This window comes from Notamacropus eugenii, chromosome 7, assembly GCF_028372415.1.
Source record: "Notamacropus eugenii isolate mMacEug1 chromosome 7, mMacEug1.pri_v2, whole genome shotgun sequence".
Classification (NCBI taxonomy): domain Eukaryota; kingdom Metazoa; phylum Chordata; class Mammalia; order Diprotodontia; family Macropodidae; genus Notamacropus; species Notamacropus eugenii.
Genome location: NC_092878.1, coordinates 15,346,813 through 15,370,293, shown reverse-complemented (window position 1 = coordinate 15,370,293; position 23,481 = coordinate 15,346,813). Strand labels below are relative to the sequence as shown.

The 23,481-nt window shown below is 36.0% G+C and overlaps 2 protein-coding genes across 3 annotated transcripts in view; both read right to left on the bottom strand.

The window, feature by feature from the left end:
* The window catches only part of LOC140513380 (olfactory receptor 4Q2-like), a 90,314-nt gene that overhangs the window by 19,266 nt on the left and 47,567 nt on the right, over positions 1-23,481 (bottom strand). The gene's annotated exons all lie outside the window — the stretch shown is intronic.
* LOC140513099 (olfactory receptor 4K1-like) lies at positions 11,748-12,755 on the bottom strand. Its single transcript, XM_072622422.1, has one exon. The coding sequence runs from the start codon at positions 12,684-12,686 to the stop codon at positions 11,748-11,750; it is 939 nt and encodes a 312-aa protein (XP_072478523.1). The 5' UTR covers positions 12,687-12,755.

The window sequence follows — 23,481 nt, the reverse complement described above, 5'->3', positions numbered from 1 at the left end:
TTTTTTGTATCTTTCTCTAACTTGTGTATGATGTAAATAAGTGGTGGTTTGTGAATGTGATAGAATGCTCTTATGCTATAAAAATGATGAAATGAATGATTTCCAAAAGACATGGAAAGGTATATGAAATGATGTAGATTCAACTAAGTAAAACCAAAAGAACAATTTCTATGATAAGAAGCACTGTATAAACATAGTATTATGAAAGCTGTAAAACCTACTATCAATAAAATGAACATGAATCATTCCAGAGAACCCATGATAAAACATGTCTTCCTTGACAAATAAGTGATGGATTTCAAGAAGAATATAAATTTATATACATATACATGCATATATACACACATATACATGTATATACACACATATGCACATATATATGTGTGTGTATGTATGCATGCATATTTAAAGCAGAGAAAAAAGAGAAAGAGAATACAACCCATAAGGGAATTTGTTTTGCTTGACTAGATATGTTTCTTACAAAGAATTTAGGTGGGAAGAGAAAGGGAAAATAAATTTATAGTTTTAAACAAATAGATTGGTAGATCAGTACTACAGGTATGGAATTTTATGTGTGTCTTCAGATAATATGAAGATATTTTTAGTTTTGCTTGATGACTTAAGCTTTTTACAAGACACCTACTTTTCACAGAGTGGCAATGATATGTACATATTGCCACGCACAATTCATATTTATCAATGCAAAGAAAACATGCTTGAATTAAAGAAAATACATACAGAGGAAGGTAACCTAGCTCTACTAGATCTTAAATTGTATTATAAAGCAGCAATCATCAAAACTACTTAGTACTGGTTAAGAAACAGAGTGATGGCTCAATGGAATAGATTAGGTATGTAAGATACAACAGTCAATGACTGTAGCAATCTACTGATTAATAAACCCAAGTACCCCAGCTTCTGAGTTAATAATTCACTATGTGACAAAAATTGCTTGGAAAACTAGAGAATAGTGTGGCAAAAATTAGACATAGAGTAATGCCTGGTAGCATACACAAGAATAAAGACCAAATAGGTACTAAAGGATCGAGGTATAAAGGCTGATAATGTACACAAATTAAGGGTGCAAGGGTTAATGTATTTGTCAGATTTATGGAGGATGGAGAAAGTTAAGATCAAAAAAGAGACAGAGAACATTACGAAGTGCAAAATGGATAATTCTGATTTTATGAAATTGAAAAGGTTTGCATAAACAAACCCAATGCAATCAAGATTGGGAGGGAAGCAGGAAACTGCAAAAGAATTGTGCAGCTAGTGTCTGTGATAAAAGCCTCATTGCTAAAATATATATATAGAACTGAATTAAATGTGCAGGAATGCAAGTCATTCCCTAATTGACAAATGGTCAAATGATATGAATATTCTATTTTTAGAGGAAGAAATTAAAGCTATGTATATTCACATGAAAAAATCCTCTAAATCACAATTGGTTGGAGAGACACAAATTAAAACAACTCTGAGGTGACACTTCACACCTAACAAATTGGATAACATGACAATACAAGAAGTTGATAGATGTTGGAGAAGATGTGGGAGAGTTGGAACACTAATTTATTGTTGGTGGTAGAGTGAGATGATCCAACCTTTCTGGAGAGTAATTTGGAATTCTGCCAAAAGTGCTGCAAAAATGTGCATACCCTTTTACCCACTTCTGGGGCTGTATCCTAAAGAGATGATAAAAATGTGAAAGGGTCCCATATGTACAAAAGTGTTTATAGCAGCTCTTTTTTGGTGGCCAAGAATTGGAAATTGAGGGGATGCTCAATGATTGGGCCACGACTGAAGTTCTGGTATATGAATGTAACAGAATGCTGCTATGCTATAAGAAATAATAACAGTTGGACTGAAGAAGAACGTGGACTGCCTTATATGAGCTGATACTAAGAGAAATGAGCAGAACCAGGAGAACATCATGCACTATAACAGCCACAATGTGCAAGACTGTTTCTGATAGACTAAACTCTTCAAAGCAATGTGAGGACCCTAAAACATTTCCAAATTACTATTGAGGCAAAAATGCCATCCACATCCAGAGAAAGGACTGTGAAATCAAAACACAGAATGAATCAGACTGTTTTATCTAGTGTTATGTTTTGTTTTGGTTTGGTTTTTCTCATGGTTCCTTCCATTCTTTTTAATTCTTCTATACAGCATGACTAATGTGAAAATGAATTTAATAAGAATGTATGTGTAGAACCTCTATAAGATTTCAAGTCATCTCAGGCAGGAAAGAGGAAAGGAGGGAAAGAAAATTTAAGACTTATGAAAGTGATTGTTGAAAACTGAAAACAAATAAATCAATTAAATAAAAAAACACCTTTTGGGATACAGACTTAGTAGTGCTATTGTTGGATGAAAAAATACACATAGTGTAATAGTTCTTTGAGTATAGTTTTAAATTGTTCTCCAGAATGGTTGGATCAGTTCACAACTCTACCAACAATACTTTAATGTTCCAATTTTCCCACATCTCCTCCAACACTTATCATTTTCTTTTTCTTTGCTTCTTGATGTTGGAAAATCTGATAGATATGAAGTGCTATCTCAGAGTTGTGTTAATTTGCATTTCACTAGTCAGTGATGACTTTCAGAGCATTTTTTCATACAACTATTAAGTAGCTTTGATTTCTTTCTCTATAAACTGGCCATTTGGGGCAGAGCCAAATGACAGAGTAGAAAGATGCACCTACTCTTCCTCTTCCCCCACAGCCCAAACAATACCTATAAAAATGACTCTAAACAAACTCTAGAGCAGAAGAAGCCACAAAACGACAGAGTGAAAGAGATTTCCAGCCCAAGATAGCATGGAAGGCCAAGAGGCAAGGTCTATTGTATGAGGCCCAGGGTGAAGCACAGCCCACGGAGACCAGACCAACCTTGGCTGCTCAACGCTGGCAGGAACAGGCCTGCAGCAGGCCACAGGTGTGGAATTCCCAGCAGTAGCTGTGAGTTGCAAGATCCCTCAACTCACAAAAACCAAAGACAGCTTCAAAGGTCAGGGAGAAGCTTCCTCACTTGGGTGAGAAGGGAGAAGGGTCCTCCCCTGTCCCTGTCTCCAGGAGGTAGCAGTAGCATCAGCGTCCATTTTTGGATCCCTTGGCTTGCCACTGGGGGAATAGAGCAGCTGATGTAGGTCTCAGCCTGGAGTAGCTCTCCTGGGGTGAGGAAGAGTGCTGGCATGTTGGAGCTGCTGGTGGCTCAGGAAAGCCAATTATACTTGCAGATAGTGAACAGAAAAGTTATGTTACCTCCCAGACCAGAGCAGAGACCAGAGAGGTGTAAACTCCTCTCCTTTTGTTTTGTCAGTTTGGAGGAACTGAAAAGTTACAGGTTCCCAGAGTATACCCTCCTCTTGCCAAAGGACTCAAAATTCAAGTAACTGACTGGGAAAATGCCCAAAAAGAGGAAAAGTAAGATGATAGAAGGTGACTTTTTAGGTGAACAGGTATTTTCTTCCATCCTTTCAGTTGAGGAAGAACAATGCATACCATAAGAGGAAGACATGAAAGTCAAGGCTTCCTAATCCAAAACCTCCAAAATCAACATGCAATGGTCTGAGGCCATGGAAGAGCTCAAAAAACATTTTGAAAATCAGGTAAGAGAGGTGGAGGAAAAATTGAGAAGGCAAATGAGAGAAATGCAAGAAAATCATGAAAACCGGGTCAACAGCTTGCTAAAAGAGACCCCCCAAAATGCTGAAGAAAATAACACCTTTACAAATAGACTAATTCAAATGGCAAAAGAAGCCCAAAAAGCCAATGAGGGGAAGAATGCTTTAAAAAACAGAAGTAGACAAATGGAAAAGGAGGTTCAAAAGATCATTGAAGAAAATAGTTCTTTAAAAATTGGAATGGAGCAGATGGAAGCTAATAACATTATGAGAAACCAAGAAATTACGAAACAAAACCAAAGAATGAAAAAATAGAAGACAATGTGAAATGTCTCATTGGAAAAACAGTTGACTTGGAAAATAGATCCAAGAGAAACAATTAAAAGTTATGGGACGACCTGAAAGCCGTAATCTAAAAAGAAGAAGTTATGCATCACCTTTCATGAAATTATCAAGGAAAACTGCCCTGACGTTCTAGAACCAAAGGATAAAATAAATATTGAAAGAATCCAGCCATCACCTCCTGAAAGAGATCTGAAAAGAAAAACTCCTAGGAATAATGTAGGGAAATTTCAGAGTTCCCAGGTGAAGGAGAAATCATTGCAGGCAGCAATAAAGAACCAATTTTAGTATTGTCAGAATACAATCTGGATAACACAAGATGTAGCAGCTTCTTCATTAAGGGATCATAGGATTAGAATATGTTATTCTGGAAGTCAAAGAAACTAGGATTAAAGCCAAGAATGACCTATCCAGCAAAACTGAGTATAATGCTTCAGGGGAAACATTGGTCATTCAATGAAATAGAGGATTTTCAGACATTCTTGTTGAAAAGACCAGAACTGAATAGAAAATTTGACTTTCAAGCACAAGAATCAAGAGAAGTATGAAAAGGTAAACAGGAAAGGTAAAAAGGTAAACAAGGGACTTACTAAAGTTGAAGTGTTTACATTCCTACATGGAAAGATAATAGCTTTAACTCTTGAAACTTTTTTCAGTATTTCGCTAGTTGGAGGGATCATACATACACACACATATACATACATGCATGCATGCATACATATATATAAATATAGAGAGAGAGAGAAAGAGAGAGACAGAGACAGAGAGAGACAGGCAGAAACAGAGAGTGACAGAGAGAGACAGAGAGACAGAGAGAGAGAGACAGGGCACACGGTGAGTTGAATAGGAAAGGATTATATCTAAAAAGATAAAATTAAGATGTGAGAGAGGAATATATTGGGAGAAAAAAAAGGAGAGAGAGAATGGGGCAAATTATCTCTCACAATACAGTCAAGTAAAGGCTTTTTTCAAAGAAGGAGAAAAGGGGGAAGGTGAAAGGGAAAAAGTGAAGCTTACTCTCATCTCATTTGGTTTAAGGAGGAAATAAGATGTATGCTTAATTTGGTCTGAAAATCTATCTTATACCACAGGAAAGTAGGGGAAAAGGGGATAAGTGGGATGAAGGAATGACAGAAAGGAGGACAAATGAGAGGAGGGAGTGATAAGAAGTAATAATTTTAGGGGAGGGACAAGGTCTAAAGAGGGAATTGAATAAATAGGGAGCATAATAGGATGGAGGGAAATATAATTCGTCTTTCCCAACATGATTATTTTGGAAGTCTTTAGCAAAACTACACATATATTGGCTAGATTGAATTGTTTCCCTTCTCAATGAGGATGAGAGAAGAAGGAGGAAGGGAGAGAAGTTAGAACTCAAGTTTAAGGAATAAATGTTGATAATTGTTTTTGCATGCAACTGGGAAATAGGAAATACAGGTAATGGGGTATAGGAATCTATCTTGGCCCACAAGGAAAGAGAGAAAGTAGGGAGAAGGGACAGGAGGGGTGTGATAGAAGGGAGAGCAGATTGAGGGAAGGGGTAATCAGAATGCATGGTGTTTTTGGCTGGGGGAGGGAAGGGATGGGAGAAAATTTGGAACTCAAAATCTTGTGGAAATAAGTGTTGAAAACTAAAAATAAATAAATAAAAATAAAAACTGCCCATTCCTATACTTTGACCTTTCATCAATTGAATAATTACTTGTATTCTTATAAATTCTATATACTTGACAAATGAGAATTTTATCAGAAAAACTTGTAATTTTTTCCAGTTTTTTTTTTTTTGCTTTTCTTTCTGACTTGGCTATCGTGGCTTTGTTTGGGCAAAACTTTTTAATAGTGTATTTTTAAAATTATTTTTAAAACATGTTTAATATTATTTTTTTTTAAATTTGAATTCCAAATTTCATCCTCCTCCAATTTCTGCCCTCTGTAAGATGTCAAGCAACATGTATATAGGTTACACATATGTGCAAAAGTTTTTTAATTTGATATAATCAAAATTACCCATTTTATATCCCATAAATCCATATCTTCTTTGGTCATAAATTCTTTGCTTATCCATAGATCTAAAATATAAATTATCCTGTTTTTCTAATTAGCTTATGACATCAAGATTTACGTCTAAATTATGTAATTCATTCTGCTATCTACTTCCATTTTATGGGTAAGTTCATCTCATTCAAACTTACAATTATGATAATGGTGCTTTTACCTACATTGTATTTTACTCCCTTGTTTCTCCCTTTCTCCCTCCCTCTCTCTCTGTCTCTCTCTGTCCCTTTCTTTCTCTCTCTATCTCTTTCTTTCTCTCTCTCTCTCCTTCTCTCTCTCTCTTTCTCTCTCTCTCTCTCTCTTTCTCTCTCTCTCTCTGTCTCTGTCTCTCTCTGTCCCTCTGTCTCTGTCTCTCTCATCTTCCTCTCTCTACATTTCCTGTCTTCAAAAATGTTTTGTTTCTGAACACCTTCACCAAATTCACATTCCTTTCTACCAGTCCTCGGTTCCTAGGATCCTCATCCCCTCTTCCTGCACTGTGGGTAAAATAGATTTCTATAACCAACTGAGTGTGTATATTTCCCCCTTTTTGAGCCAATTCCAATGAGAAAAGATTCAAATACTGCCTGTCATTGCCTCCCACCCACTATCACCTTCTACCAAAAAAGCTCTTTTCCAGCTCTTTTATGGGAAATAATTTACCCCACTCTACCTCTCCCTTTCCCCCTCTCCCAGTGCGTCATTACTCTTCCTCATGCCTTAATTTTATATTTGGGGATGTCATACTACCTTAATTAATTCACTTCTGTGCACTCTAAGTATACTCCTAACTGCCTTAAAAATAGCAAATTTATTAGGAGGTACAAGCATCATCTTCCCATGAATGAATGTAAACAGTTTATCTTTAATAAATCCATCTTTTTTTCAATTAAATTGCATTTAAACATTCATTTGTACTTTATGATAAGATCCTGGGCTATGCCTTTTTTCTAACTCCATTAAGATTTCGTTTTTAATTTGTCTTACTTTTCTGAATTTTTGTTATTCCAGCTTTCCTGCTGACTCCGCAATGTTTAGCATGTGAGAATGTTACAGAGTCCCTGCTTCAACAAAGTGGTGGAGGTACAGCTTGGTCTCCAGGTCCCTAGTTAGTTATTTCCCTAACATTAGGGGGCAGCTTTAGGTTTCTTTTGCTCTTGAACTCACTACATAACAGTAGAATGCAATATTCCTTACTTTTATGACCATCAAAACGAGGGAACCCTTAAGTTCTTAAATACTTAAAATAAACCTTCAGGGAACCAGTTAATGCAAAGAGCTTATTTCAGATACAACTGCCATTGTGATGAGGTAATATGGATTCTAATATGAATGTGGAGAAAAATAGACCATGATCTCCAGAGTCATAAGCAGTTTCTTATGTCTGGTTTTGTCTATGAAAAAAAAAAAAAGAGTTTTATGTAGTAAAGTACTAAGAAGTACTAACAATAAATTTATTTTTCCTTACCACTCGTACTGTCTCTGATTTCTTCCTTTAAGAGCCAAAGGATCTGTTTAACCTCCACAGAATTTTAAATTTGACCATAGTAGATAAAACTAACTTCTCATAATTGTAGCCTTCTTTAGGATAGGAGAGAGGAAGGGGAAAATAAAGTAAAAAGTGCACAGTAGAAAACAAAAGAAGACTTATAAGGAAACAAAGAAAAGATGAGCCGCTTTGAAAACAATGTATAGTATTTATTAAAAGGTGTCCTTGAAATGCAAATTCATTGTTTTATATTGAATCCTCCCATGGGTTATGCTTTGTCCATAACAATGATTTTTCTTTTCTCATTCTGTATTTGCTTAAAATGAATAAAACATTTTCAAAAAATAAATTTAAAAATATTTATTATGTACAAGGCACTGTTAGATAGTATGAATACAAAAATGAAAAGAAAAAACAAAGCAAAAAGTGTCCCTGTCCTAAAGGACCTCAAGTGCTACAAATGTAGTATCTAGAGTAAATAAGCGCAATCACAGATGATTCTTTTATTATTCCCAACTTTTGTTGCTAACACAGATCGGTCATATTTCCACAACTGAGGTGAGAGGGGCTGTTGATGTCATAATCTGAATTATTTAGGTAAGATGAAGCATTTTTCTTCAATGATCAGGCTGAGTCAGAAAAAAATAGGCTTCTTTGTCCTTTATTCTTCTCTTCACTAATAGACCAAGTAATTTAAAAACCATCAGATTTGATTCTTATTTCAATCCAGTATTTATAGATCAACTGTAAACATGAAAACTTTGACCAATATCCAAACATATAGTACAGCCTTAGTGGAAATGCTAGAAAAGACATTCTTTCTTCTCTGACATCCTCCAGAATGATCATTGCCCCAAAATGTATGTTTAATTGCTAGAAATTCTGCTACTCCATGGTACTGTGCATTTAGCTTTTACTTATGCAGCCCTTGTAACACCTTCTGCTGGCAAGATGCTGGTTCATATCTAACCACGAGCTCTCTGACACACTTATAAGTTTAACCTGTAGATTAACGCTTTTTTCTACCACTTTCTTAAGTCTAAGAACTCAAGAAAACAATAAGTTAAGCTGATTTCTAGTTTGATGATTTCTAAGCCCTAAATGCTCACACTGAACATTTAAACATCTCTTGCAAGAGGATTCCAACTCACCCCCGAATGTTGGCCTGCAGGGTCAAGATAGCAAGTAGTTGTTACATGCAACTTTGTCCTTCCTTTTCCAAGCTATTTACTCTTTTATATACCTCTCCTTTCTTTTCTCAATTTTTTTTCTAAAATTTATTTTTAAAATCCTTCTTGAGCTCTTCCAAGAAGGTTTTTTGGGCTGGCAACAACTTTATATTCCACTTTAAGGTTGTAGATGTGAGTATATTGACAAAGTTGCTGTCTTTTGAATTTCTGTGTTGATATTTCCAGCCCCTTAATAAGAATCTATGGCTATTGCCCAATTCTACTTTTTGCTTATTGTGTTTGCCTATTTCCTGGCCTTTAAACTTGAGCCCTCCTGCTGAAGCACAAGGGACACTAACCAATCTTTATGTGCTGGGGGCCAGGGACCTGCGTCCTGGTTTTGTGTGCTGTGGCCTCACGTGCATGCAGCTGGGGGCTGCAAGGGTCCAGAAACTTCCCTGGTGCTCATTTATGGTCTGGAACACTGAAGCGCTTGAGTGGGGGGTGGGGGGGGGGAGTCTGGTCCCTGGAAGGCAGTTGTACACTTGATATGACTTGAAGCCCTGGAAGTTTAGTTCCTGGAGAATGCCTGCTTGCCAGTGCATATGGTGGTTTTCCAAGCTGGAGCCTACCAGTTCACAACCCCCTCCCCCCCTTTGCCAAGTTACTCTGAATGTCCTGGCTTTGCTGCTTGCCTATTCCAGCATCCTGGGGCTCAGGATCTCCCTCTGATTTGCTAAGGTGGGGCTTGCCACTGCTATGATGGGATGTCTCCCTTCCTGTACTGCTCTCCTTCCCCTAGAGTGATAGAGACCTTTTCCCTTAATTCCCCAGGCTTTCTGGACTACAAGGCTGCTGTACCCTGTCTTTCTGCTGGTTCAGCTATTCCAGAGTTTTTTTGTTGGGTGATATTTTCTGGGTTTTTGGAAGTCAGTAAGGGGGGGTGTCAGATTGAAGATTTCAGAGGAACAGCATAGATTTCTAGAGTGCACCCCCAAGCCCAACCAAATACCTGTAAAAATGACTCAATTCTGGAGTTGCAGAACTCACAGAAAGATGAAATGAAGTAAATCTCCATCCAAAGAAAGCCTGGAAGATCACTTGGAAGTGTCTCTTACTATTGCACTCAGAGCACAACACAGTCCAGCATGGGCCAAGCTGGCACAGAGGGGCCCTGAGCAGGCCCTGAAGGGACTGAATCTCTCACACCTGTGGTGGTTTCCAGACTTCACGATCCCAAATGCTTCCACATTATGGGGTCCAAGGGCTTGGAATATATTCCAGAGATCAAAAGAGCTAGGATTAAAACCAAGAATCACCTACACAGCACAACTGAGTATAATACTTCAGGGTAAAATACTGTCATTAAATGAAATAAAGGAATTTCAAGAACTCTTGATGAAAAGACCAGTGCTCAAAAGAAAATTTAACTTTCAAACACAAGAATCAAAAGAAGCACGAAAAGGTAAACAAGAAAGAAAAAGCATGAGGGACTCATTAAGATGAACTGCTGATATTAGTACATGGAAAGATAATATTTGGAACTCTTGAGAGTTTTCTCAGTATTTGGACAGTTGGAAGGATTATATACATATAGACAGAGGGCACAGGGTTAGTTGAATAGGAAGGGATGATATCTGAAAAAATGAAATTAAAGGGTGAAAGCGGAATATATTAGGAGGAGAAAGGATGAAATAGAATGGGGAAAATTATCTCTCTCATAAAAGAGGCAAGAAAAAGCTTTTTTCAAAGGAGGGGAAGAGGGGGGAACTGAGAGAGAAAAAGTGAAGCTTACTTTCATCACATTTGGCTTAATGAGGGAATAATATGCACACTCAATTTGCTCTGAAAATCTGTCTTACACTACAGGAAAGGAGGATAAAAGGGGAGAAGCAGAGAGCGGGGGAATGATAGAAGGGAGGGCAAATTGGAGGAGGGGGTAATTAGAAGTAAACTCTTTCAAGGAGAGAGAGGGTCAAAAGAGAGAGTAGAATAAATGAGGGGGCAGAATAGGATGGAGGTAAATATAGTGAGTCTTTCATAATATGACTTCTAGGGAAGTCTTTTGCATAACTTTTGCACACTTGTAACATATATTGAATTGCTTCCCTTCTCAATAGGGATAGGTTGGGAGGGAGGAAAAGAGAGAAGGTGGAACTCAAAGTTTTAAAAACAAATATTAATAATTGTTTTTACATGCACCTGGGAAATGAGATATAGAGGCAATGGGGCATAGAAATTTATCTTGCACTGTAAGAAAATGGAGGAGATGGGGATGAAGGAAGGGAGGGTTGAGATAGAAGGGAGAGCAGATTGGGTAAAGGGACAATCAGAATGCACATTGTCTTGGAGTGTGAAGAGGGGACAGATGGGGAAAATTTTGGAACTCAAAATGTTGTGGAAATTAATATTGAAAACTAAAACTTAATAAATTTTAAAAAGTACTCAATAAGAGAGAATGAAAGCAACTTACTTCTTAATCTGTCCTCTTAGCAGCCAGAAGTGCCATGAGTTCTCATCTTTTCTTTAACATTGGATATTTCCTGAGGCAGCTAGGTGTTATACTAAGTAGAGCACTGGGCCTGGAGTCCAGAAGACTTGAGTTCAAATCCAGTCTATGACACTTACTAGATGTGTAATGCTGTGCAACTCACTTAACTTGATTGCCTCAGTTTCTTCAGTTGTAAAATGGGGATAATAACAGCATTTATTTGGCAGGGTTGTTGTGAGCATTAAATAAGATAATATTTGTAAAGCATGTGTCTGGCATACAACAGGCACTATGTAAATGTTTATTTCCTTTCTCTTATCAGGCAAACAAAAGGATTTGACTGGATGATTGACCTCGAAAGTCATTTCCAGCTCTATGATTTTATTATCACATATTATTGCACTACAATGACTCATGTTATACATCTGAAACCACAAAACAATGAACTCTTTAAGAGGATTTTACAGAGGGGATCCCTATAATGTCCAGAATTCAACTGTAACAACAGAAGTGTGATGATTAACACAACCTATAGAAACAAAAAAAGAGAGTTTGGGCTTCTCAGGAATGATGGTGCCTCACCATAGTGGTATCCTAGGACATCTGGTGGGATGCTATGTGCCGATTCCTCAGTTTTCTCATGGCTGCCTTCACCTCTTCATTCCTCAGAGTATAAATGATTGGGTTTAAGAATGGAGTAAAGACAGCAAAACATACAGAGATAAACTTGTCAATGGGAAAACTGTCAAAAGGCCAAATATAGATGAAGAGCAGTGGCCCAAAGAAAAGTAGCACAACAGTAACATGGGCAGAGAGTGTGGAAAGTGCTTTTGAGGTCCCCCTAGAGGATCGATGTTGGACAGTGACAAGGATGACTGTGTAAGAAATCAATAAAAGGATAAAGCAGATGAGGGATAGCAGGCCACTATTAATCAGCACCATGATCTCAAGAAAGTAGGTGTCTAAACATGCAAGTTTGATCACTAGGGGAAGGTCACAGAAGAAATTGTCCACCTGGTTGGGACCACAGAAAGGCAAGTTCACTGTGAAAGCCAAGTGGAATGCTGAGTGTAGGATACCAATAGCCCATGAGACCCCCACAAAAGCTGTGCACACACGGTGACTCATGATGGTCATATAGTGAAGAGGTCTGCATATAGCAATGTACCTGTCATAGGCCATCCCTACAAGAAGAACCATTTCACTTCCCCCAAATACATGCAGGAAAAAAATTTGAGTCATGCAGCCCTCAAAGGTGATGGTCTTGTGCTCATTGAGGAAATCAGCAATCATTTTAGGGGTGGCAAAGGTAGCCTGACACACATCAATGAAGGAGAGATTACCAAGGAGGAAGTACATGGGGGAGTGCAGGCGAGAGTCTGTAATGACTGTGAGGATAATAAGCAGATTGCCCAGCACAGCAGCTCCATAAAAAACAGAGAAGACAAAGAAAAGCAAAAGCTGGAGTTCCCAAGAACTAGACAGACCCAAAAGAATGAACTCAGTCACCACTGACTTGTTGCTCCACTTCATTTATAGAACTCAGAGTGCTGAAGTTAGCTAGAAGAAAAAAAGATAGCGTGGGTTTATTCACTGCATTAAAGGATGACTTCTCTCTCCCCCTTTTTCTTTACTGCAAAATGAAATTCATTCTAAAAGGAATACGGATTAGGTCTGTGATTACACTCATATAGTTAACTATATAAACATTATCTACATGCATATATATATATATATGTATATATATATGTATACATATACCCCCATATAAAATGTCAATATGTGTATATTTACAAACCTATTAGTGTGTATAGCTGTAATACATATAATATAGTTATGTGATATGTAACTACACGTGTATATGTAATATGTATGCGTGTGTATATATATGGTGAGAAGCTTCCTGTATATCTTCATACTTTCTCTGCAACTAAGAATCAAAAAGTTGTGTAGGGCCTACAAATTTCATCCATCAGTGAGTATTTATAAAGTGCTTACATGTGCCAAGTACTCTGTATCATGTGACAGAGATACAAGTGCAAAGAATCAAGAAATCCCTACTCACAATGGACTCACCGTCTAATGGGGATGAGGGGAATGACAAATATATATAAAATATGAAGCATGAATAGAGAATTAATATATAAACATATATAATACTTATATACACGGTCAGCTGGAAGAGTAACAGCAGTTGGACAGATCAGGAAAAGCTTCACCCGGAAAATTGCTCTTGAGTTGCATCCCAAAGGAAGAGAGGGACTCATTGAGTTTTAAGTGACTTATCGAAGGTCATACTACCATTACATGTCAGAGGCATAATTTAAACCTAGGTCTTCCTAACTCCAAGTCCTCATTTTCTACTCACAAAGACACATTGTCTCTTCAATTCAGCACGTCTATAAAAGGGAACAAGACACTGGAAATACAGACATCAAAAGTAACCCAATCCTTGACTACACGGAGATTGTAATCTAACAGGCAAAAGACAGAAAGAACACAGGTAAATATGAAACAAAGTTGAATGTGATGGAGGCAAATGGGGGATCCAGGCAAAACATTCCAAGAAAATTACAGGAGGAATAATTAATTCTCCATTTTCAGCTGCCAAGATTCAGAAAAGGCTTCCTGGCAGCATCAGAAATAAGTTTTTGAGTTAAGGCTGGACAAGATGAGGGAATATTTTCAGAAATGTAAGACAGCCTTGGAAGTTGCATAGACGAAGGAGAGGGCAGGATGAGATTGGGAAAGTGTTGTTATACAGTTTATCTGAAATTTAAAGACCGATTGGTTTTCTGTGACCATAAAAGTAGGGATTCTTCTATTGTAGCATTAAGATTTGACTGTGCATGGACAGTTGTTGGACTTAAACAGATCAAATGTATTTTATAAGTACTCTCTAAAAGCAAAATATTAGTACACTATTTAATTGCAAATGTGCATTACATCACAGAGTAAAAGTAAAAGTAAATTGAATGCTACTATTTTACATAATATTGTTTCGGCAAAGTCCATTCTTTCAATATTAGTGTTTGACATGATTAATTCTGGTTAATTTGTTGGAATTCTAATAATGCAAATAGATAATTTTTAATTATTTTATATATTTTAATTATCTTTTAGTAACATTTCACTGTTAATGGTTTGGAAAGAGTGATAAGTAAACTAATTTGAAACAAAATATAAATATGTACCATTGTATTATAACACTATACACTTTCTTAAATGTTAAAATATTTTAAAAAATTTTTGTAGCATGTAATGTGTATTTTTATATATGCAGTAAATATAATTACGACCAAATGATTGGCTTGGTCAATTAAAAAAAATTAAAGACCGTGAAGGGAGATAATGTTAAGCGAAATTGGTAACATCTAGCTTCTGGAGGTCTTCAATGTGAAAAAAAGTTTATACTTCATCTAGTCAGTCATAACGAATCATGAAGACAGCTTGATATCTTGCAAAAATAACCAGTAAGGGTCAGGAAGAGCTTGATTTCAGTTCTACGTCTGACATGTAGTGACTATATGGTCATGGGCAAGTCACTTGAGAGTGGGGCTATTTTTGCCTTTCTTTGTACCCCTAGCACTTAACACAGTGTCTGGCATACAAATTAAGTTTAGTAAATGTTGCTGATTTGACTTAATACCTCATCGAGATGCCAATTTCACTGAGATCCTAATCTACAAGAGTGGAAGAAATTTCAGTGTTGAGGCATCCTTAAACCAATGATATCACCAGGTCTGGTGATTTCTGGTTAAGATAGTGACCAGGTCAGTACCACGTTTTAGGGATATTTAGTGCAACTAAGCATGTTGTGAATTGCACTTGAACTGTGATTATGCATCAAAGCAAAGTTGTAAAACTGCATTCTGTATTGTACCACATTGTTTCAGGTGATCTGAATCCCACAACACCAAATTTTATAATCTGAGTCAAAAATCGTCTTTGCATGTGGTCATCAAATAAGAAGATACTAGAAAAATTATGCTGATGTAACACAATTAAAAACAAGATGAAGAATAACATAAAAAAAAAAATTGAGTTCCTCTCAAGTTCTTCTTGAGTTCCAAAAAAAGGAAGAACAAAGGGAAAAGAGAAAGGAACAAGAAACTTCTACTTCTTACTAGGTAGGAAAACAGTGGAAGAACTTTCACAGTCCTTTTTTCAGAACCTTCCTGACTTATTTTTTCCGTTTAAACTTCTCTCAAACTGCCTAGAACAAGATAGAGAAGCCATGTTACACAATTAGGAATACCTGTGTCTCTCTTCCCCGACTCCGTCTCTAACTATAAATGTCTTTAAAATTATTAAGTTTGGAGGGGGGAAATTCTTTGAAAGTTTTCTTTCCTGAATGCAAATTCCGTCCAACCACACGTGTTCTTTGTGTACAGCACAGACTCATATTGTTAAAGAACTTTTCAATACTTAAAGAATTAATAATTCATGTAATATTTGGAGGTTATTATTTGTTCTTCTATATTTTTACACCTGATAATTATAGACCACTTTCCAGAAAGTGTTTCCTAAGTTAATTTTTTTAGGCTATGTTTAACATGTGAAATACAAGTTTCATTTTTCCTTTTTTAAAAAAATTGAATAAAGAGATGGGAAGAAGGGTAAACAGTGCTTGTCAATTTTAACTCAACTAAAAACTCAACTTGGTCATTAGATAACCAAATGTTTTTGGAATATCCCAGTATGACTGAGTAAAAATTTCATTAACATATTACTAATACTCCCTAGGAAGAAAGAAATTGCTACTAGGGGTATAAAGAGTCTGAAGGGACAATTATATTTTTTTTCGCCTAACCTAAGATACTGGTCTGGCTCAGGAACAATATCCAGCCAAATGGCCTATGGAAAATACCATTACAGAGAGGGAAAATTTGGAAGCCAAAAGAGTAGTGAGTGGTGGCTCCTTGCAACCAATCCCTGCTTTGTCTCCTATCTCCATCAGCTCAAATAGTTATTAAAAATGTTTATAGGTCTGGCAGAATGAGTATGGACTACAAAATGAACAGGATTAACATAGAGATTGAAGATGAAAAAGTCAACTCTAAGGATAGAAAAAAGGAAATTATTCTGACTATCAGGATAAGCATCAAATCAAGATAATTATTAAGATAAGCCCCGCCTCCCCAATTATAGTCCTTTATTACCAGGTACACAAATAAGCAAACTGAAAAAAATTAACTGGGAGAGAAGTGCATGTCCTATTTGCTTAAGGTCAATTCAATTTTATTTTGTTCAATTTAGGAAATATTAATCCTTAACATGTAAAAAGAACTTCTATGAACTGGTGATACGAAGATTAAATATTACATAGTATTTGCCTGTAGGGAACTTGCACCCTAGTAGAGGAGATGTGATGTGCATATATTAGTGTACAATACCATAAAGGAATAGGACATATGCATTTTAAGAAAATACTTATAAAATACAGATAAGTATTTTAGGAAAATATGAGGAACGAACGACAACTTTAGCCAACATTTCGGGAAGCATAAGGAATGGGATAGAATAATCGCAGGTTTTAAAGTTTGAAAGCACCTTAAAGATCATCTCTACTCTATAGAGGAAGACAGGAAGATCCAGAGTAGTTAAGGGATTTATTTCAATACACACAAATAAATAACTAGAAAGAGTGTAATTTGAATTCAGGTCCTCTCATTCCATATCCAGTACACTTGCCATTATATCCCAAGGGTTCTTAGGAAGTCTTAATCTAATAGTAAACCATGAACTGGGTCTTAAACGAATAGAAAGACTTTAGCACAGAAATTATAAGAGAAAGTTTGAGGTGTGTGAACAGTCTGCATGCCTATATAAAGGTGGGAAGAGAGAGAAAGCACCTGGATGGGGGGGGGGGCATGTGGGAAGTCATCATGTAGTTACATACACACATACACATAGCGACATGTATGCATGGAATCACACCTGGATGTTCAGGTGCATATGTATGTACATATGTAGGAATGTATATAGAATATCCCAAAAATCTTGGGGCAAAAACTACATTAAGGTTTTTGAGAACATTTTGTGTGTATGTATGTAGGGGTATGGGTACATATACACACATACACATATATACATGTGTATATATACATTTATATATACATTTGTATATGTACACATAGATATATGTGTATGTCAATATATATACATGCATACACACATGCATATACACATATTCATATGCACACATACTTAGATATATACATAAATATACACATATGCATGTATATGTGTGCATGCATGTGCATATATACATATATGTATGTGTGTATGTGTATATATGCATATGTATTTATGTGTATATAATGTGTTTGCACATATTTATAGATTTTAGAAGAATTTATTTTAAAATTCAGATAGATGTTTGCTATTGGACAAACAGCTTTCACTTCCTCTACAATATGGACACGAAATTCACTTTCAAGTAAATAATGATCTCCTGTTTTTTATTGTGAGATTTGATCTTATAAGTCATGTGCACCTTTATCCTACCAAGCCCACAAAGTACTCATAGAGCATGATACTGATTGAGGCTCTAAGTAAGTTCTTTTCTCTGTCTCCAAAATGATGAATTATTTAAATCAAGAATACTCAGTTTATTAATTTGCTCCCAAATTCCCTTTCTACTTCAATGGGCTGACTCACTTTGCGAATTTATCAGGGTTTTCTTTTTTTTCTTCTTCAGTATTTACGAGTTATTAAAGCCCTTTCTTCACAACCATCTTATAAGACAAAAAGTACATGTATTGTTATCCCTATGTTACAGATGAGAAAATTAGGACTCAGAGAGTCTAAGCAATTTCTCTGAAGTTACACAGTGTGTGGAGTAACCAGTAATTGATTCAAAGAACTTATTCTAAACTAACTGTCTGATCTAAAGTATGAGGTACCTAATAGAGTATAGGATGGATGAAACAAGCTAGACATATCATGACTAATATCTTTTTTTCTTTGCAAGGTGATCTGGGTTAAGTGACTCACCTGTGGTGACACAGCTAGCAAAGTGTCTAAGATAACATTTGAACTCAGGGTCTCTTGACTTCAGGGCCAGTGCTCTATCCATTGCACCATCTTGTTGGCTCTATTGCAGATATCTCTCAAGGATTCTTGAAGGCTGACTGGCTGTATGTTTAGAAGTTCCAGACACCTGCAGAAGTTTGCTTCTAATATGCTTAATAAAGCTAAGTCAAATGGAAATTATTTTCATGTGTTTTCTACTTCTGAGAATCCCCCATTTTAGTTGAAAGACTTTACTTAAGCCATTTGTCCTCCCCAACTCTCAGAGGCTCCAGATAAATCCCATCTCATTCTCTGAATACATTTATATTTTTCCTGAAGCTAATATCAAAAATAAACATTTCCCAAATTCTGATGAATATAATTATGTGCCAATGAAGATCTAGTTCCTTCTTCACTCTCTTTCCTAATAACAAATGGCAATCATCATCATCAGCCTTGCTTAGAGTAAAAAAGTCACCTTTTCTCATAAGTTCCATAAAAATTCAGGATGGATGCTGAATTTTGGAAAGCATGATAATTATGTCAAATGAGTAAACTGTACCTGGACCCCAAAATACTCCCTTAAGTTTGATTCCTATTTCTTATCTTCTTCTGTATTCCATTTACGTTAAATGTCAATTTTTAATTTTGCCCATAATTTTGACTAAAGTAGTCAAAGACCTCAGTCAGTTATAGATTCCAAGACCATGAAACAATTGAATATCATTGAAGTAAAAATTCACACAAATATCTTAGGTGTCTGAGATACTTCTAATAAACATTAAAGTCTTCTTGGCCTTAGGTACAGTTATAAGCTAAGACTACTTCTTTCACCCCTTTTTACATGTCATCATGGTGCGAAGTTGTATCTTTGATGTGAGTCAATCTTATCTATTTCCACCTACCAGTTCTGAAGCGGACTCAAAAAGAGCAGCATCAGGAAAGAGAAAAGGAACTGTGAGATCATTATTCTTTGAAATTAATCACATTTCCACCTACAAAACCTAATCTATTTATCTTCAATTTAGCAAAAACTTAAAAGTCAGAAAACTAATCACTGTGGTCACTGACCAATAGAAACATGTTTATAGGATGAAGTCATCTTGCTGTGGGAGTTATTAAAACATTCTTCTTTGATTTTTTCAGGGACGTGGTTGCTTTGTGATTTCAAGAAAGGGCACATTCCACAAGGAATACAGATTATAAGTTTGTACCTAGGAAGTCATGTTGACAACAAATTTTTCTTAAATGCCTAATATATGCCAGTCACTATGTTAAGTACTAAGGATTAAAAGAAAGCAGAAATAGTCCCCACTCTCAAGGAGCTCACAGTCTAATGACTGAGACAACATTCAAACAATGAACAAGGTATACAGAAGATATATTGGAGATAATCTCAGAAACAAAGGCTTTAAGGTTAAGGAGGAATGGGAAAGTCTTCTGAGAGAAGAAGGTGGGATTTCAGCTGGTACTTCAAAGAATCCAGGAATACAGGAAGTTTAAATGGGGGGGGGGGGGAGTTCCAGACTTGGAGGAACAGTCCATAAAAATGTCCATAATTTAGAGTGTCCTGTATTAAAAAATGATAAGGAGGGACTGTCACTTGACCGTAGAATACACAAAGGGGACCTTAAAGACAATCTAGAACAATTCCCCTTTTATATAAATGGGGAAGCTGAATCTCATGAAGTAAAAGGACTTGCCTAGGTTCACACAGCTAGTATGTCTAAGCAGGATTTGAATCTAGCTCCTTCCTGAGTTCGCTTCCACACCCTGTCCACTATACATCTCACAAAGTCACCGTGAAGCTTTGTCACATTCAGAAGGTGTATAATTTGATCCTATTTCACCCTATTGTGTGCCTGTTTTCATAAGAGTCCCTTGCCTAAAGTAGCCTTGACATGAAGCATTGACACACAGTCCCAAGGACCCAATAAACTCAGGTGAGTACTCATTAAAGAAAGAAATTAAGAGAAATTTAAAATCTCACTACCTCTCATTTTTATTCTGTTTTTTGTTCAATGTTTTTCTTCATAGAAAATTTTGGGGGATTCTTTCAAGCACTATGCTATTTATTGGATAAGAACAACTGATATCTAAGTGTAAAGACGGCTAGAATAGGCAAAGTTCAAGTAATCCTTCAATCATTCAATCATTATGGGGTGTTTAATTCGCATCATGATAAAAAAATCAGCATTAAAGATGAAGAGGATAGAATTTCTCATCACAATAATTAAGGCCCATGGCTCTGCTATAGGTAGGATCACACATGTATGTCCTTTTGATCTTGTGAGATGGGAAACAAAGGAGGTAGAAATGAAAAAAGGAGTATGAATGGCCTTAAGTTATGTTATACACATACATTCTTATTAAATACATTTTACCTTAGTCTTGTTGCACAGGCAAATTAAAATGAAGGGGAGAAACCATAAAACGAAATAAAACAAAACATAACAAAGAGAAAATGGTCTGCTTCATTCTACCAGCCAGTTGCATAGTTCTTTAGCTGGATGTGGAAGACATTTTGTCTCGAGTTCATTGAAAATTTTTTAGGTCCTTGCCTTGCTGTGAAGGGTTAAGTCTACCAGAAGAATTCCTCACATAATGTGGTTGTTGTTGTGTATAAAGTTCTCCTCATTCTCCTCCTTTCACTCAGCCTCAATACATTTAAGTCCTTCCAGGCCTCTCTGAAGTCTTCCTGTTCATCAGTTCTTATAGCACAATAGTATTCCATTACATCCACATACCACAAGTTGTTCAGATATTCCCCAATTGGTGGGTGTCCCCTCGATTTCCAGGTCCTAGCTGCCACAAAGAGAGTTGTTGTAAATACTTTTGTACAAGTGGGACCCTTTCCCACATTTATGATCTCTTTGGGGTGCAGTCCTAGAAGTCATATTACTGGGTGAAAGGGTGTGCACATTTTTGTAGCCTGTTCAGCATAATTACAAATTGCTCTCCTAAATGACTGGATCAACTCAAAGCTCCAGTAACAATGCATTAGTGTTCCCACTGTCCCACGTCTTCTCCAACATTTATAATCTTCCTGTTTTATCATGTTAGCAAATTTGATAGGTGTGATATGGGACATCAAAAGTGTTTTGATTTGCATCTCTCTATTCAACAGTGATTTTGAGCATTTTTTCATGTTACATAGCATTAATTTCTTCTTCTTAAAACTTCCTGTTTTCATCTTTTGAACATTTATCAATTGGTGAATGACTTGTGTTCTTGTAAATGTGACTCAGTCTTCTACATATTTTAGAAATGATGCCTTTATCACAGAAACTAGTTGCAAAAAATTTCCCCCAGTTTTCTTCTTCTCTCCTAATCTTGGTTGCATGGGGTTAGTTTGTGCAAAATCTTTTCAATTTTACGTAATCAGAATTATCCATTTTCCATTTCATAATGTTCTCCATCTCTTGTTTAGTCAAAAATTTCTACATTCTCCATAAATCTGAAAAATGTATAATTTCATGCCCCCCTAATTGTTTTGTAGAATTAGTCTGTATACCTGGATTGTGTATCCACTTGGACTTAATTCTTGTATACGGTGTCAGACATTGGTCTATGCCCAGTTTCCACCCCACTGTTACCAAGTTTTCTCAGCAATTTTTTTCAAACAGGAAGTTCTTATCCCAGAAGCTGGGGTCCTTGGGTTTGTCAAACAGTAGATTGCTGTATTCATTGACTACGATGTCTTGCGGACCTAACCAATTCCTCTGATCTATCCCTCTATTTCTTAATCAGTAACAAGTGGTTTTGATGCTTGGTGCTTCGTAATACAATTCGAGATCTGGTAGGGCTTGGCTACCTACCCTAGCTTTCCTTTTCATTAGTTCCCTTGATATTCTGGACCATTTGTTCTTCCAGATGGACTTTGATATTATTTTTTCTAACTCCAGAAAATAATTTTCTAGTAATTTGTTTGGTGTGGCACTGAATAAGTAAGTTAATTTAGCTAGAACTGTCACTGGTGTTTTTCCACTTACTTAGATCTGACATTATTTGTTGGAATTTGTAATGCTTTATAATTGTGTTCATGTGTCTGGGTTTCTTGTGGCAGGTGGGAAACAAGATAATGTGATAGTGTCGGGATACAAGATAATGTGATAGTGTCTACCATAGTTTTAAATGGGATTTCTATTTCTATCTCTTGCTGTTTGGCTTTGTAAGTAATATAAAGAAATGCAGATGACTTTTGTGGGTGTGTTTTGTTACCTGTAGCTTTACCAAAGTTGTTTATCATTAGTAGTATTATTATATAATTTACTATATTACATTTATTTTGTATGTTTATTTATTATATTTATTTATATATGTATATATAAATATATATTTATATATAATTATTAAATTATATTTATTATATATATTATATTTATTATAGTTTTTTTAATTCCTTGAGATTCTCTAAGTTTAAAATCATATCATCTGCGTGATAACTTAGTTTTTTCTTTACCTACTCTAATTCCTGGAATTTCTTTTTCTTCTCTTGTTGCTCAAGTTAACATTTCTAATATCATATTGAACAGCAGTGGTGATAATGACTATCCTGGTTTCATACCTGATCTAACTAGGAATGCATCTAGCTTATCCACATTACATATAATGCTTGCAGATGGATTTAGGTAGATACTGTTTATTATTTCATGGAAGGCTCTATTTATTCCCAAGTGCTTCAGTGTTTTCAACAGGAATAGCTGCTGTATTTTGTGAAAAGCTTTTTATGCACTTATTGAGATAATCATATGGTTTCTGTTAGTTTTGTGTTTGATATGGTCAGTAATCCTGATAGTTTTCATAATATTGAACCAGCCCTGCATTTCTGGTATAAATCCTACCTGATTATAATGTATTGTTTTCATGAGACGTTGCTCTATTCCTTTTGGTAATATCTTATTTAATTTTTTTTTTTGCATCTGTATTCATTAGAGAATTTGGTCTATAAAATTCTTCTCTGTTTTGGATCTTCCTGGTTTAGGTATCAGAAACATTTGTATGTCAAAAAGAATTTGATATGACTCCTTCTACACCAGTTTTCCCAAATACTCTGTATGGCATTGGAATTCACTGTTCTTTAAATGTTTGATGAAATTTATTTGTAAATCCATCTGGCCCTCGAGATTTTTTTCTAGGGAGTTCATTAATAGCTTGTACAATTTCCTTTTCTGAGATGGTGTTATTTAGGTATTGAGCTTCCTCTTCTGTTAATCTAGGCAATTTATATTTGTTAAAATACTCATCCATCTCGTTTAGATTGTGCAATTTATGGCCATACGGTTGGCCAAAGTAATTTCTAAATATTGCT